This window comes from Larus michahellis, chromosome 5 (genome assembly GCF_964199755.1).
Source record: "Larus michahellis chromosome 5, bLarMic1.1, whole genome shotgun sequence".
NCBI lineage: Eukaryota > Metazoa > Chordata > Aves > Charadriiformes > Laridae > Larus > Larus michahellis.
This window is the reverse complement of record NC_133900.1, coordinates 2,074,082-2,086,797: the sequence shown is the minus strand read 5'-3', so window position 1 is coordinate 2,086,797 and position 12,716 is coordinate 2,074,082. Positions and strand designations below refer to the sequence as shown.

The following is a 12,716-nucleotide window of genomic DNA, read 5'->3' as shown; positions in this document are numbered from 1 at the left end:
ACGTAGAGCTGCTATCTGGGGCAGGCTGAGAGGGAGGTGGAGGACATGAAGGAAATAACACTGCAGCACACTTATGCGGGTAAAAAAGCAAACGTTTTGTGTTTCAAAGTATAGTTATTTTAAAAATACGTGTATAAAATACGATTTAAATCCTTAAGTGAAGCCAAGTGACTTTTTTTTCCAGTGTCTCCTGTCAGCTAATTACAGACTTCGGAGTGAGCCGTTTCACCACTCGTTCATAGTTGTTGAGAGGGATCATCGTATCCTTTCTCAAGAGCTGCTTTTCTGAAAGCGGCTTATTTTCTTTTGTCCTTTTCGTGACTGCTCAAGTTCTTCGGTTTGGTTTGGGTTTTTTTGTTTTTTTTTTTTTCAAGACAAACACACTTCCTTTTGAGTTGACTGGTATCAGGAAACCTAATGTTTCTTCAGTTTGTCAGAGCCCTCAGAACGAGTTAGCTCACTAAAACTCTGGTTTTTGTCACTAGCTGAATATGACTGTCAGAATGTAATCCACACATCTCTAATTTACCTTAGCCCGGAATCGGTCTTTCCCAGTTGGAAGCGCAGTCGGTGACATGATACTCAGTCGCGCGTGCAGTTTTCGTGGTTTGCCAAGCGGATGGGGTTTTGTTCAGCATGGGGTTTACACATGGGATGCCTCTTCTAAGTGAAAGGAGTTCAGTTTACAGGCGTACTTCAACACGCCGTGCAGAGCTGTGGAGGGACAGCTACGGCAGGACCCGATTAACTAAAATAGATGCCCTCTATAATGAATTGCAGAGCAAAGATATCACCTGGAGTGCCGAAGGTGCACGGTGGCATTAGGGCAGGGTTCTGTCTGGGAGCTACGTCTCCACAAACAGCTGCACCGAGCTGCGAGAAATTGCCCCTTGGTTCTCATTTACCTCGTGCTTAAGCCTGTTCCTCCCTGATGTTTACTAAGGGATAGGAACGTACCCTGAGCGTCTTTGCTGGAGACAGCGTTTGGTACAGGAGTGATTGGCTATTTCTAGGGAAGTCTTGAGCTGCAGATTGGTAAGTTTTCACTAAAAAGCAGCCTGACTTCTATGGGAGCAATAAAACCATGGCACTTTAAATATTAGTGCCCTCTGTTGTTTCCTCACACCTCTCATGGATATTCTTTCTTTCTTTAAAAAGAAAACATAGGGAGTATGGAGTCCTCTAACATTTAGGACTCACTGCTACAATGATACTGAGTTCCCAAACCACTTACCGTTGCACTGAACCTATTACCAAATTCTGGCTGTTCCTTTCTGTTTGTTTTGCTGTCCCGTTTCCCTAGATCATTACACTGTGCCTCCATTCTTTTCCCTCTCTCCCGCAGCCGAGGTTCGCACGGTACACGTTATGGCCACTTGTGGCTGCCTGGTTTTGGGCTGTGGTGCCAGTGTCCTTGACGAGAGCGGCACGTTATGGGACCTCCTCGTCCCTGCCGCTGAGTCTGCTCCTGGCGAGTGGAGCGCCTGGTTTCACGGGACAAAGAAGAGGAGCAAGGAGGAAAGGAGCAGCCCTCCAGAATGAAGCATATGAGAGAGAGAGAGGGGCAGAAGGTGTTGTGGACAGGGCGGAATGAGCATCCAGAGCCACGCGAGCGCCTCATCTCGACTGCCTGCAGGCAGGGCTTCAGGTGGTTGGGGCACTCCGCTCCGTCCTCGCTGGGACCCCCTCTGACAGCGTTCCTGGCGCTGAGGCCCGTGCACACTTACAGACCGGGGCAGGGGGACTCCTTTCTCCTTCTCTTCCTCCCCCCACCCCTTTTTTTAAAGGCAGTTCACTGTTGACAGTTCTTTCACTCTTCCCTCAATATCGGAACATATGATCGCATCAAGCTGGCTTCAGGCTCTGGTGCTGACATTTCCTAATGCCCACATCACGCGAACATTTGAAAAGTGTTAATGAGCAGATCAAAGGGACTGTTGCCTGAAGCAACTAACTTTTTTTCTTTCTTTTTTTTTTTGGTAAGAAATCGGCTCTCCTCCAAACTCAAGTCTTCATTCTTTGCAACTAAATAAGTAAGATGCAGCCTTGCCTGATGATGATGATAATAAAACAAAACAAAACAAAATTAGGAAGTAATCCATCTCTACATGGGGTTAATAAGACAGCGGCATTATTCAGAGTCTTCCGTATTTAAACAATCTGCATCTCAAATCCCGGAAAAGTTAATTTGCAATATTACACTCTTTAGTACGCGCAGTTTCATGCTGCATTTGCATTGTTTTGTGCCAAAGCTGCATGGGTCCCTCAGATTTCTCTTTTTAAAAAATGGCTTTCCACTGACTTCACTCGAACTATCACACAAGCCTGAAAATAATCTTGGTGTGTGCGCGCGTGTGTGAGAGAGCGTGAGTGTGAGGAGCCTGTGCAAACATAAGGCTGCAGGCATTTACATTCCACTTCTGTCAGCAGGGGTGAGTATCTGCTACTCAAAGCAGATTATTTTCTCACACCACTGTCACATTTAAAACAAGTTTCATTTTGTGAAGCTATTAGAAATAGCAGCTAATTAATGTATTGGTTAGCTTCAAATCAAGTTTACCCTACAACTTGAGGGAGTTTAGCAGCTGGCATAGGATTAGATCCTTTGCTCAGGGAGTCAAACGAGTCAAACAAAACCTGTCGTTGACTCATGACTTTTGAAGCCCACTGAGGTCCAAAAACCAGAGTTTTTCTTGATTTACTGGGGTAGAAAATTTGATTCTGCATATAGGAATATAGGAATATTGATAAATATTAGGAATACATATAGGAATACCAACAGGCGTAGGGCCCAAGCAAACTTTGGCATGCGTCACAAAGAAGTTTACTCTGCAAAGTTTTCTTTGCTCAGGAGAAATTGCAAGACGTAAGAATTGTCGAACGACAGAAAGCGGAGTGATGATAGCGCTTAATACGTATTTGCATAAATCCGCAACCTAGCCAGGCCTTTCCCCCCTGTACAGCTTGTAGTTTTGGCAGCAAAATACGTTTTTTTGAGATAATCATTAGAGACAGGCAAAAGGGAAATAGGAATGGGGATTAAATAAGATAAGGTGACCCTTAATATATTGAAAGTACCGTTTTACCGTTTCCAGTCTGTTAATTGCTTTCAGTGAGAAGGAAATATCTTCATTTGAAAATCTTGCTCAGCATCGTCCCATGATCCCTCTGTGGTGTTTCTTGTAAAGTGAGGGCAGTAATTCCAAAGATTTAAAGACAAGTAACTTCTAGCATGCTTTCGGAACATCATAGCAGCAAAGCGATGCCTGGTTAAAATCCACAGATGGCTTTGCAATTCACTCAAAGTACTCTGAGCTTGCTTGACGAACAATTCAGTGTCTGACACCTGAAGGGCTGTGGAAGAACGTTTCCAAGGCTGCCACAATGATCTCTTAATTTCGTACAACTCCTGTGTCCAGTGCTAAAATTCCATAGCTTGTTTCGGTAGTAACTAGTCACTATCTTGGTGGAACGGTGACTTGAAACGTGTATCAAGAAGGAAACCTCTCCATAATACTTGCCATTCATCTGTGTAGTGACATTATTTATAGCTAAAGGAAGAGTAAATGAAAGTACTATAATTAATAGCACAGAATGAATAAAATAAGACATATTTCAGTCAAGGTACTGAGTCCTGTATTAGGAGATCTAGATGTTTGTCATCACAGACCATTTTGGTTACATTTGTATAATGCTAAGGCACAGCAGAAACAGACTCCTTTATGTTCATGGGGTATTTTTTAGTCATTTCTATACAATATGCAAGGACAAAAAATTACTTGATACCACGGAAGTTCTTCTTTTTAGGTTACAAACCCGCTTTTCTTGTGGAAGAATGGATGTGCATTCAGTTTTGTCCTGGTTCCGGTGGGGATAGGGTTAACTTTTCCTGGTATTCCATGCCATGTGAGCCACGCCCACCCTGAGCTACCGGGGGAGGGGGCAGGAACTTGCTGCTTAAAAGCGGGCTGGGGCGTCCCGGGTCCGGCCGGTCGGCGAGCGGCGGGGAGCGGCGGAGCGGCGGTCCCGTAATCGCGTTTGTATATTCCCCTGTCCGTGTTGTTGTTGTTTGCCTGTTCCCTTTGCTGTTCTGTTAAACTGCTTTTGTCCCAACCCAAGAGTCTTGCCTTTTCTTACGATCCTTCCTGTGTTAGGAAGGCACGTGCGAGCGGCACGTGGTTCTTTGTTGCCATCTGAGGCTAAACCACGACAAGTTTTCATCTTAATCATTTAAGAGGGCCGCCGCCTTCCTCTTCCCTTTCCCGTACCGTTCAGTGGATTCCCGTCAGTACCGAGGAACTCCCTGAGGTTTACCACATGTACGTGAGAAGGGGAACAGGAAGAAACTGTAGGTCGAGGTTTAAATAGAGGTGTAAGTGAATTATGCTAAGAGCGGGCCTTACCCAGGAGCAGTTTAAGAAGCCCTGTGAACGTGATTCCGGCTTGCAGGCACTCCGCACTGAACAGTCAAGGAGCCACATACTTAAATTATTAGATCTGAAATGTGAGATCTGCGGAAACGATCTGGACGTCTAGAGGTGAAGCCTGAGCTACCAGAAGGACTTCACGCTTGTCATCGGGCCAGAAATTATCCAACAGCATGGCACAAGGAAGCAGGCATCTTGGCCCAAGATTATGCAAGACCTCATATAGACCTTGGGATGCTTTTCCTCCCGGGCTTGCTAATTAAATCCATAGGGTTTCATCACTGGCTATTACTTAGAATGACTGAGTCTTATCCGGTCAGGAAGCAAAGTGGCAGACGCGTCTGCCCAAAGAGTGTCTGCCAGTCAATTGATGTTATTTTCTATTAGATGGATGGTGTTAATTTCCAGAAGGCCTTGATAATCGATACCCAAGGGACTTGGCAGCAGCAGTTGCCAGTTTGCACGCAGATGTGGGGGACTCGGATGGAAACAGTTCACTCTTAAAATTTTCTGTTTGCTTTTGGACGCTGCCAGTGCAATTCCTTATGCTTTTATATGTTTGTCTCTTTCAGGTCATCAAAGATCCCCCTCCGCCTCCGCCGCCTCCAAAAGAGGTAGGGTGTGATGGTGCTCTGCTGGTCACACTGGTTACACAATGCCCCTCCTCTGCGCTTTCCTCTCTTCTGCGAACCTGGCTCTTTGTCCGAGCGGCTGAGGGAGAAAGAGCTGTCCCATGGGAAGCCTTAAGCTGAGAGCAGGATGGCCAAAGTCCAGATCTCTGCTCTGTCTCAGTCCTCTCAGTGTGGCATGAATTAAGCCCAAATCCTCAGAAATACGCAGGGGCTTTATCCCAAGATAGCTGAATATTATTTTTCCCATTCTGCAGCGAAAGCAGAAAGACTGAGAAGCTCTTGTATAACAGCCTAAAGATTCACATCTGACTTAAACAGCATTTTCCCACAGCTTTGGCGTTCCAGACACTGAAGAACCCTTATAAGGGAATTTCTCTCCCTCTTTTGGATAAGGACGCACCAGAGGACCTTCTGGTGTCTGCAATATCTTTGCCCCTTGGTCCTGATTTAGCCAATTGCTTGAGCGTACTCACGTGTACTCTGACAGTTGAGTCCACGATAAGGCACACTTCATTGAGCTGAGGCAGCCAAGAGCGAGTTTGACAAAGGTTGGCTTGGGAAACTGCGATCGGCTGCGTAACCTTTATGTGCAGATCTGCTGAACACCGTCTGCTGAATCCAAATGAGTAGGGCTGATGATCTGGCTCTTTAAAGGCATTGTATTTTCTGCAGAAGAAGCCACTGCAGATCCTTTTCTTTGTGTGTGTTTTACTTATTTGTATTAGTGGAAAGGAAAAGGATGAGGCAAATGAGTGACTGTCAGTAGAATCCACAGTGAGATTCCCCATCTGGACTTCCCTAATGGTCACCACCAGTGCTCTTCTCATGCAAAACATTAAAAATATTTCCAAACGTGACCAGATTTTGTTTGGGAATTGGTATATGCTTGGGGAACCTAAATATCTGATCTTTCACACCTAACATGGGAAAACTTGCTCTCTCTGAACTCTACTGAAATATACTAAAAAGACCCTTAGGGAAAAAAAGAGTATCTTTTTGAAGTAAATGTTATTTGAATTTATTGACAGGAAGAAGAACAAGAGCCCTTGCCTACAAAGAAATGGCCCACGGTGGATGCTTCCTACTACGGTGGACGAGGAGTTGGAGGAATTAAAAGGATGGAGGTTTGTACGATATGGAAATGCCAATTCCCTAAAACACAAGCTCTCTCAGGCTGCAAATGCTGGAAACGAAGACTTTTAAAGTGTACTGAAAATACAAGGGCATAATGTGTTCTTCCTTCCCAGTGACGTAAGCCTTGTAAAATTTTTTCCTGTATCCAACCATTTTGACCTTGCCTATGAAAGAACAGCTTTCAGTAGTTCCGTTTGACTGGAACTTTAAATAGCTGCCTAAAGACATGCTCTTTCCATCAAGCTAATGAGAAAGAAGGAGTGAGAGCCTTTTCTGAATGTTTTGGAAGAAATTACAGTGAAACATAAGTCCTCCAACTGTGGGCCAGCCAAATGCGCTGACAATGGTGATGCTAAGGAGAGGCCTGATCCCAAAGGAACTCACAGCGACAACAGTGCCTGTCTTTGAAGAGACACGATAGCATCATGTTAATTAAAACAGAATGAAAAGTGTGCATCCTTATGGGCACGTCCTTATGTCAGATTTCATAGTCAAGTCAGCCTTTGTGGAATCTGCAAAGCAGTTTGCTGCAGTTTTTAACTTTGGTCTTGGAAACACTCTCTCTCTGAAATACCCACCCAGGCCATACTGATGTATCTTGATGAAACTTTAAAGGTATTGGCCTAGGAATCAGCTTTGCTTGAGTTCTTTTTAAATGCGGCAGTAGAACATGCAAGTTTAAAGCTTGTTTTGCACAACAGCACAAGCACAACAAAAAGTGTTGTTTATACGTGCTTCCTTCAGCAGTTCAGAATTGCTAATTTAGAAGAGCTTCAGATTTTAGAAAAAGAAACATTTAGTGCAGTGCTTTTCAAAGGCAAACTAGAAAATACTTCCCAACATAAAGAATGACAAGCCTGGATTTCTAACAGGAGCCATGATGAGCCCCCAAGAGGAGGTCCAGGAGGGGCTCCAGGGTTTAATCATTACAGTTTGTAAATGGGATCTCGCGCGATTAAACAGAAAACTGATGGATACCTCATGAACACAAGTAACAGCAGTACCATAAAGAAATGCATGTTCATCACATGGCAAAAATACAGTATTTCCTCTTCAAAGAAGAGAGCAGAAAGTAATGGTTAAGTTAGAAAACTTTTTCTTCTGTGCTAGGAATTTTGTGCAGGACTAAGGGCTAAAGACGTAAACCAAATGAAATTGCTGACTACACAGTCACGGGCTCCTGAAAGGCACCTCATTCTGTGGAGCTGTGTCTGTCTTCCCCTGGCACCCCAGAGTACTAACAAATTTCGGGGCTGGGTGCCACACTGCAACGCCTCGGCGCTTGAATTTGGAGCTGTAACCGGCGGTGCTGAGGGAATCGCTGGCTTAGCAGCCCATTCCGGCCGCGCGGACAGAGTGGCACCAGGCCTCCTACCTTTCCCTGGCTCAAGAGAGCACGTTGTTTGTTCGGTGAATCAGGGCAGAGCAAGTGTGGAAAGGAGAGAGAAAACAAACCCAGTCTAACAGGACGGTGAAGGTGAGCCAGCCAAAGGGACGGTATTCCTCACCTGACAGTTACACGTGGTCTGTTGTGGCCAACGAAAAACTTGATGGACTAGTAATGGACCTTTGGACCTTTCTTCCCTGTTTTCGGTTCATGTGCTAATGCAGTTGTCTATTTTTTGTTGTTTCTCTGTGCTCAGTTCTTCTGCCATTCTTTGGCGGCTTGGTTCTTCTGGCAGCTTCCTTGCGCAGAGAAAAGGAGAGCATGAACAAGTAAACTTCTGCTTACCGCTCCTGTCCTGCCTCTCTTCGCTTACTGCCTTCCCTTTTGGGGCAGTTACACATTCACCCCTGCCTTCCCCACCAGCTTCACCCCCTGCGACGGTCCAGAGCAATTTAGCCAGTGGTGTTCGCTCTTCCTCGATCTGTCTTTTGGCATGGCTTTAAAGTTTTATGATGTCATTTCTAGACCCCACCCATTACAGGCAGTAAGTTTTTATGCCAAAGTTGTGTTGTCAGACTCCGCAAATTCTGGTTTCTTCTGGGTGAAGTCGCTTTAATCTGAAGGAGAAGGTCATTTTATCAGTAAGGAATGCACCATCTACCTCTAAATGGTTTTAACAGTGTTTAAAATACATTTTAACCATCTCATAAAAAACACCGTAAAAGTACCGTTGATCACAGTGAAAGATACAGATGCATTTTAACGACCCAGCAGGGCCTACTTGGACATGAAAGCCCATTCTAATATTGCAGAGAGAGGCTTCCCCAGCGAGAAAAAGAAACCGCTAAGCAAGCCAAACAGTAAAGTTCAAAATAACAGAAAGGTTCAGAACAGTCTCCCTCCTAAGAAATGATGGTCTGTATTTTACCAAGGTGAGTTACAGTATTTAAAGACCAAATTAAGCTCTGTCATACTTCGCTGCTCTCATTCTCTGCACTGAGACTGCATTGGTAAAGAACACTTGGTGGTGGTGATAAAATGACAAGATTTTCCTCCAGGGTATTTCATTTTTCTGAAGGGGGCTAGACTTGGGCTCGCCTACGTATTTTCCTCACTTTCCGTATCAGCACATTCTACACACGGCGCTGCTGAGTATGCAGAAGTCAGGCTGCCTCCTCCTCCCATCCTCTGGCACGGTTATCCCGGCACGTTGTAGTGTCCCTAGCAAGACCTGGAGCAGTCTTCGCCCTCCCTCCGGGAAGCAGCAGACCAGGGGCATCTCTTTTTCCTGGTGGGCCCCTTTGGAGTGGGAGAGTTGTTGCCCCCCCCGTTCTTTTGCCGACTTTCCAAGTGCTTGAATGGGCAGGTAGCAAGACAGAACTGACATACACCTACCAAGCAGTGTGCGGCGATGCTCTTAGTTCTTTCCCTGAGGGTGGAAGGTCAGTCTTCTTTAATTTTTCTTGGATTCTTCTCTTTTCATGCCTGACATCTCCAGTCAGGAGGTCCCTGAAAAAAACAAGCATGTTGGTGGGGGATGGCAGTAACAGTTAGTTGTTCTCCAAGAACGGTTTCATGACTCATCAGCACGTCACATTTACCCAAGATGTAATGTCAGAATTTAATTGCCTGATTTAGGTGGATCAGGTCCTCCTTCCAGGCTAGACTGTAGCAGATGGCATAATTTAGAAAGTCTTCCACTGAACATAATCCAGGCCAGTTCTACTAAGAACTTTCAAGCTCCAGCCATAGGTTTTAGATGCTCTTTTTGGAGGATAAAGTCTTGCCCGGGTTTGTTTCTTTGTACAACGCAGCCAACACCCTTGCTCAAATTGCTGCAGGGTGTTTCCCACAGCAGCTGAAACGAGACTGCTGTAGCAGGACAGATCGGCTCTCTTAAGGGGACTTTTATGGCAGTGGAAATCTGTGATTGTCTCACCAACAGCAATAATCCAGGTTTCCTTTCCCTTTGAACCCTTTGTATATATTTTATATACTCGTGGCGGTGATAAAATATACACTGCTACGTGTTTTACATTGACTTACTATGCAGGTTAGTCTGCTTCATCTGTGCTTTCTCCAGTGTGTGTATTCTTGCAGCACTACTTGAAAACCTGAGCAGTTCCAAGGAGCTTCTGCTAAAACTTCCTCAAGTACGGCCTTCTATCTAAACTGCCGTTCTCAACAAACATGCTGTGGTAGGAGATCTGGGCTGACAAAATTCTAGGCTTCCATCGGTGCCAGATGAAGGCTGGTATTTTAGGATAAATCAGAACTGGAAATGGTATTTTTACATCATTAATTAAAGAAGATTTCCCAGATTTCCTGTCTCCTGTACAGCCTGTGTGATGCATGGTAGACTTTTCTGCCAGTATTTCTCTTGACTTTGTGCTACGAGAGACTCGTGTTTACAAATGTATTTAAGTAAGAATGCTTGTCATCAAAAAAGAAGAGGGCACGTTTTCCTCAGTACCTCCCCGCTTGTTTATATAGAACTTTTTCCAAAGTTAAACTTTTTCAGCTACTTTTGTTATCCGCAACTGTGTCCTTGTCCTTTCCATACAGTGCATTTATGTCTGAACTCTGCCTTTCTTTAGGTTCGCTGGGGCGATAAAGGATCCACTGAAGAAGGGGCTAGATTAGAAAAAGCAAAAAATGCTGTGGTGAAACTCCCAGAAGAACCAGAAGAACCTTTTCATCCTAAACCACGTAAACCAAAGCCTACCTCACCAGCCATTCAGGAGAAGTGGTATACGCCAATTAAGGTAATCTTTTTAGTCTTCGGTACAATATAATTTTGTACTAAAGGCTGGATTTTGCCTGCCCTACCAGTCTTATGCATGCTGAACTGTACATTATTTTTCAAGTATTCCCATTCGAGCGTCATGTACTGTTCTCGAAGTGAATACCTACTGAGGACGAATGGCAGGAGCAGTGTAAAGCCCTAAATGCAGTACTTCATCATTACTGCCACGTTCTGTTATCCTTCCCAAAAAAGGGACATATCATACAGTAAGAGTACTAAAATCTACAGGGGCTTTGTTGGCGTTTGGTCTGTCTCAATGTATATCTAATTAAGCCTAAAATTCCACAGTTTATACAAAGCTTTAAACATACACACTCATTACCAACCAGGAAAAGCAAGAAATTATATAAAACAGTATAATGCAAAAAGTCTGACAAAACAAGTGGAACATAATAAATGGCAAATAAAGACATTTTCTTCTGTAAATGCCAATGGTCATTCGCAAACCGGTAACAAGATCATTTTAAAAACTGAAGATGGGTCCATAAATAGCTTGCTGTAAATGTGTAAGAGCAGAGAACAGGCAGGTTTAGCTGGGAGCACGGACACATCTCCTTGTAAGTCCTTTCTGACCACCAGAAAGCTCTGAAGATGTGTTGTGTGCACACCCCCGTGCGGAGTGGGATGTTTCCGCCACACATCCGAGCTGCTGTGCGTGTTCTGCACCGGCAGCCTGAGCTTTCGCCACGCGCGGGACTTACCGTGCAGCACCAGCCAGCTGCACACCGCGTGCCTAGCAGGTCCCAGCCTTCCCGAGAGCGTGGACTTGCTGCGTACAGGCTGCAAAAACACACACGTTTATGTGGGAGAAATTCCAGATGGGCACGTGGCGATGCAGCCCAAAAGACTGGCAAACGGCCGTATTACCTCTAGGTCGCTGAGAAGCAGACGTGGGTTGGGTCACAGCCCTTTGGCTCCCAGGGGCGGTGGGTGCAGTACCTGGCACTCACGGATGGGAACCAGCAGCACCACAGCTGTCTGGGGTGGGCAGCGCAGCCCAGGTATATACTTTGCGTATCTGGCTGTGAGGAACCGGTGCTCCGTTCTGCCTGTGAATTTCTCCATGGAACTCTGTGGACCGTAACTTAGGAGATGTGCTGTGCTCGCTGCTGACTGTTTTTGTTGTACTGAATGTCCTGTTGCTCTGCTGCCGCAGGGTCGACTCGATGCGCTGTGGGCGCTGTTGCGAAGACAGTATGACAGAGTCTCGTTGATGCGACCGCAGCAAGGAGATGAGGTTTGTGTGTGGCACGCGTATGCGGTGCGGTAGGCGAAGGAGGGGCACGTTGCACTGGTAATTCTCTGACCTTAACCAAAGAAAGCACTGCAGCCAAAAGGATGGCACAACAGGAAAAATAATGTCTTGGGGAAACAAAGTGCATTAAAAGATGCATCACACCAGCACAGGCATGTTGCAGAAACACGGATCTCCTGAAAACGGAGTGAAGGATTCTGTATCGTGTGTGTGTTCAGCTGGAAAACAAAAACATAGCACACACGTCATTCAATGTAAACTCTCCGTAACAAATACTCCAATCTTCTTACAGCCAGCTATTTGTAAGAGTAAAGTCTGGCAATCAGAATATCAAATCCACATCAAATGTAAGTGACCACCAGTAACTTTCATGCAAGTTGCTTCAGTAAGCTTTACGCTTCCATGCCAAAGGCAACTTTCACAGAAACACAGGTGAGGAAGCCTGTTTCTCCGACAAGCCTTTCTTTGAGTCCACTCACGACCCATGAAAAAGTGGCCTCCGCTACAAAGGCTCTCAGAAACTCGGCCCCAGAAGGGCGTGACAGACCAGATGCTCTCGTACCACAAAGCAGTACTGTGCCAGAACGCTATTTTTGCAACATACGCTATAAAATGACATAAAAAATGAGAGGGATTAAAGGGAGGGAGTTACCTTTGAGAGAATGAGAAGTAATCCGTATTGTGATTATTTCCCTGGGATGAAGTTTGGTACTGTTCTAAAGGAAGGGAAGGCGAGCTTTAAGACAAGGACAAATGTTGGAAGCGCGACAAAGGGCAATGCTGGAAGTAGGGAGCATGGTCAAATGCTAGTGTTACCATTCCAGTTGTCCTGCTGGCAAGTTACTTACTGTTTGCGTGAATGATGCACGTTACATGTAGCAGAATGAACAATACCAAATCTGTATACAAACTACACAGTACAGTACAGTTTACCGGGTAAATTCAATGTAAATAGGAACGCAGAAGAAATGGTGCCTGAACAGGCAAAAAAATTGTCAGTCAGGCCCCGTTTTGAGGATTTCTGGCCATGAAGGTAGGTAGAACCTGCCGTCCAGGGAAGGCTTTGCTGAGCCGT

The 12,716-nt window shown here is 45.2% G+C and overlaps 1 protein-coding gene across 1 annotated transcript in view; it reads left to right on the top strand.

The window, feature by feature from the left end:
- Positions 1-12,716, top strand: part of ANTXR2 (ANTXR cell adhesion molecule 2) — a 102,030-nt gene that overhangs the window by 56,902 nt on the left and 32,412 nt on the right. The window contains exons 13-16 of the mRNA XM_074588511.1: positions 5,000-5,041; positions 6,088-6,183; positions 10,178-10,345; positions 11,543-11,623. Coding sequence (XP_074444612.1) covers positions 5,000-5,041; positions 6,088-6,183; positions 10,178-10,345; positions 11,543-11,623 — 387 coding nt within the window. The remainder of the gene's footprint in view (positions 1-4,999; positions 5,042-6,087; positions 6,184-10,177; positions 10,346-11,542; positions 11,624-12,716) is intronic.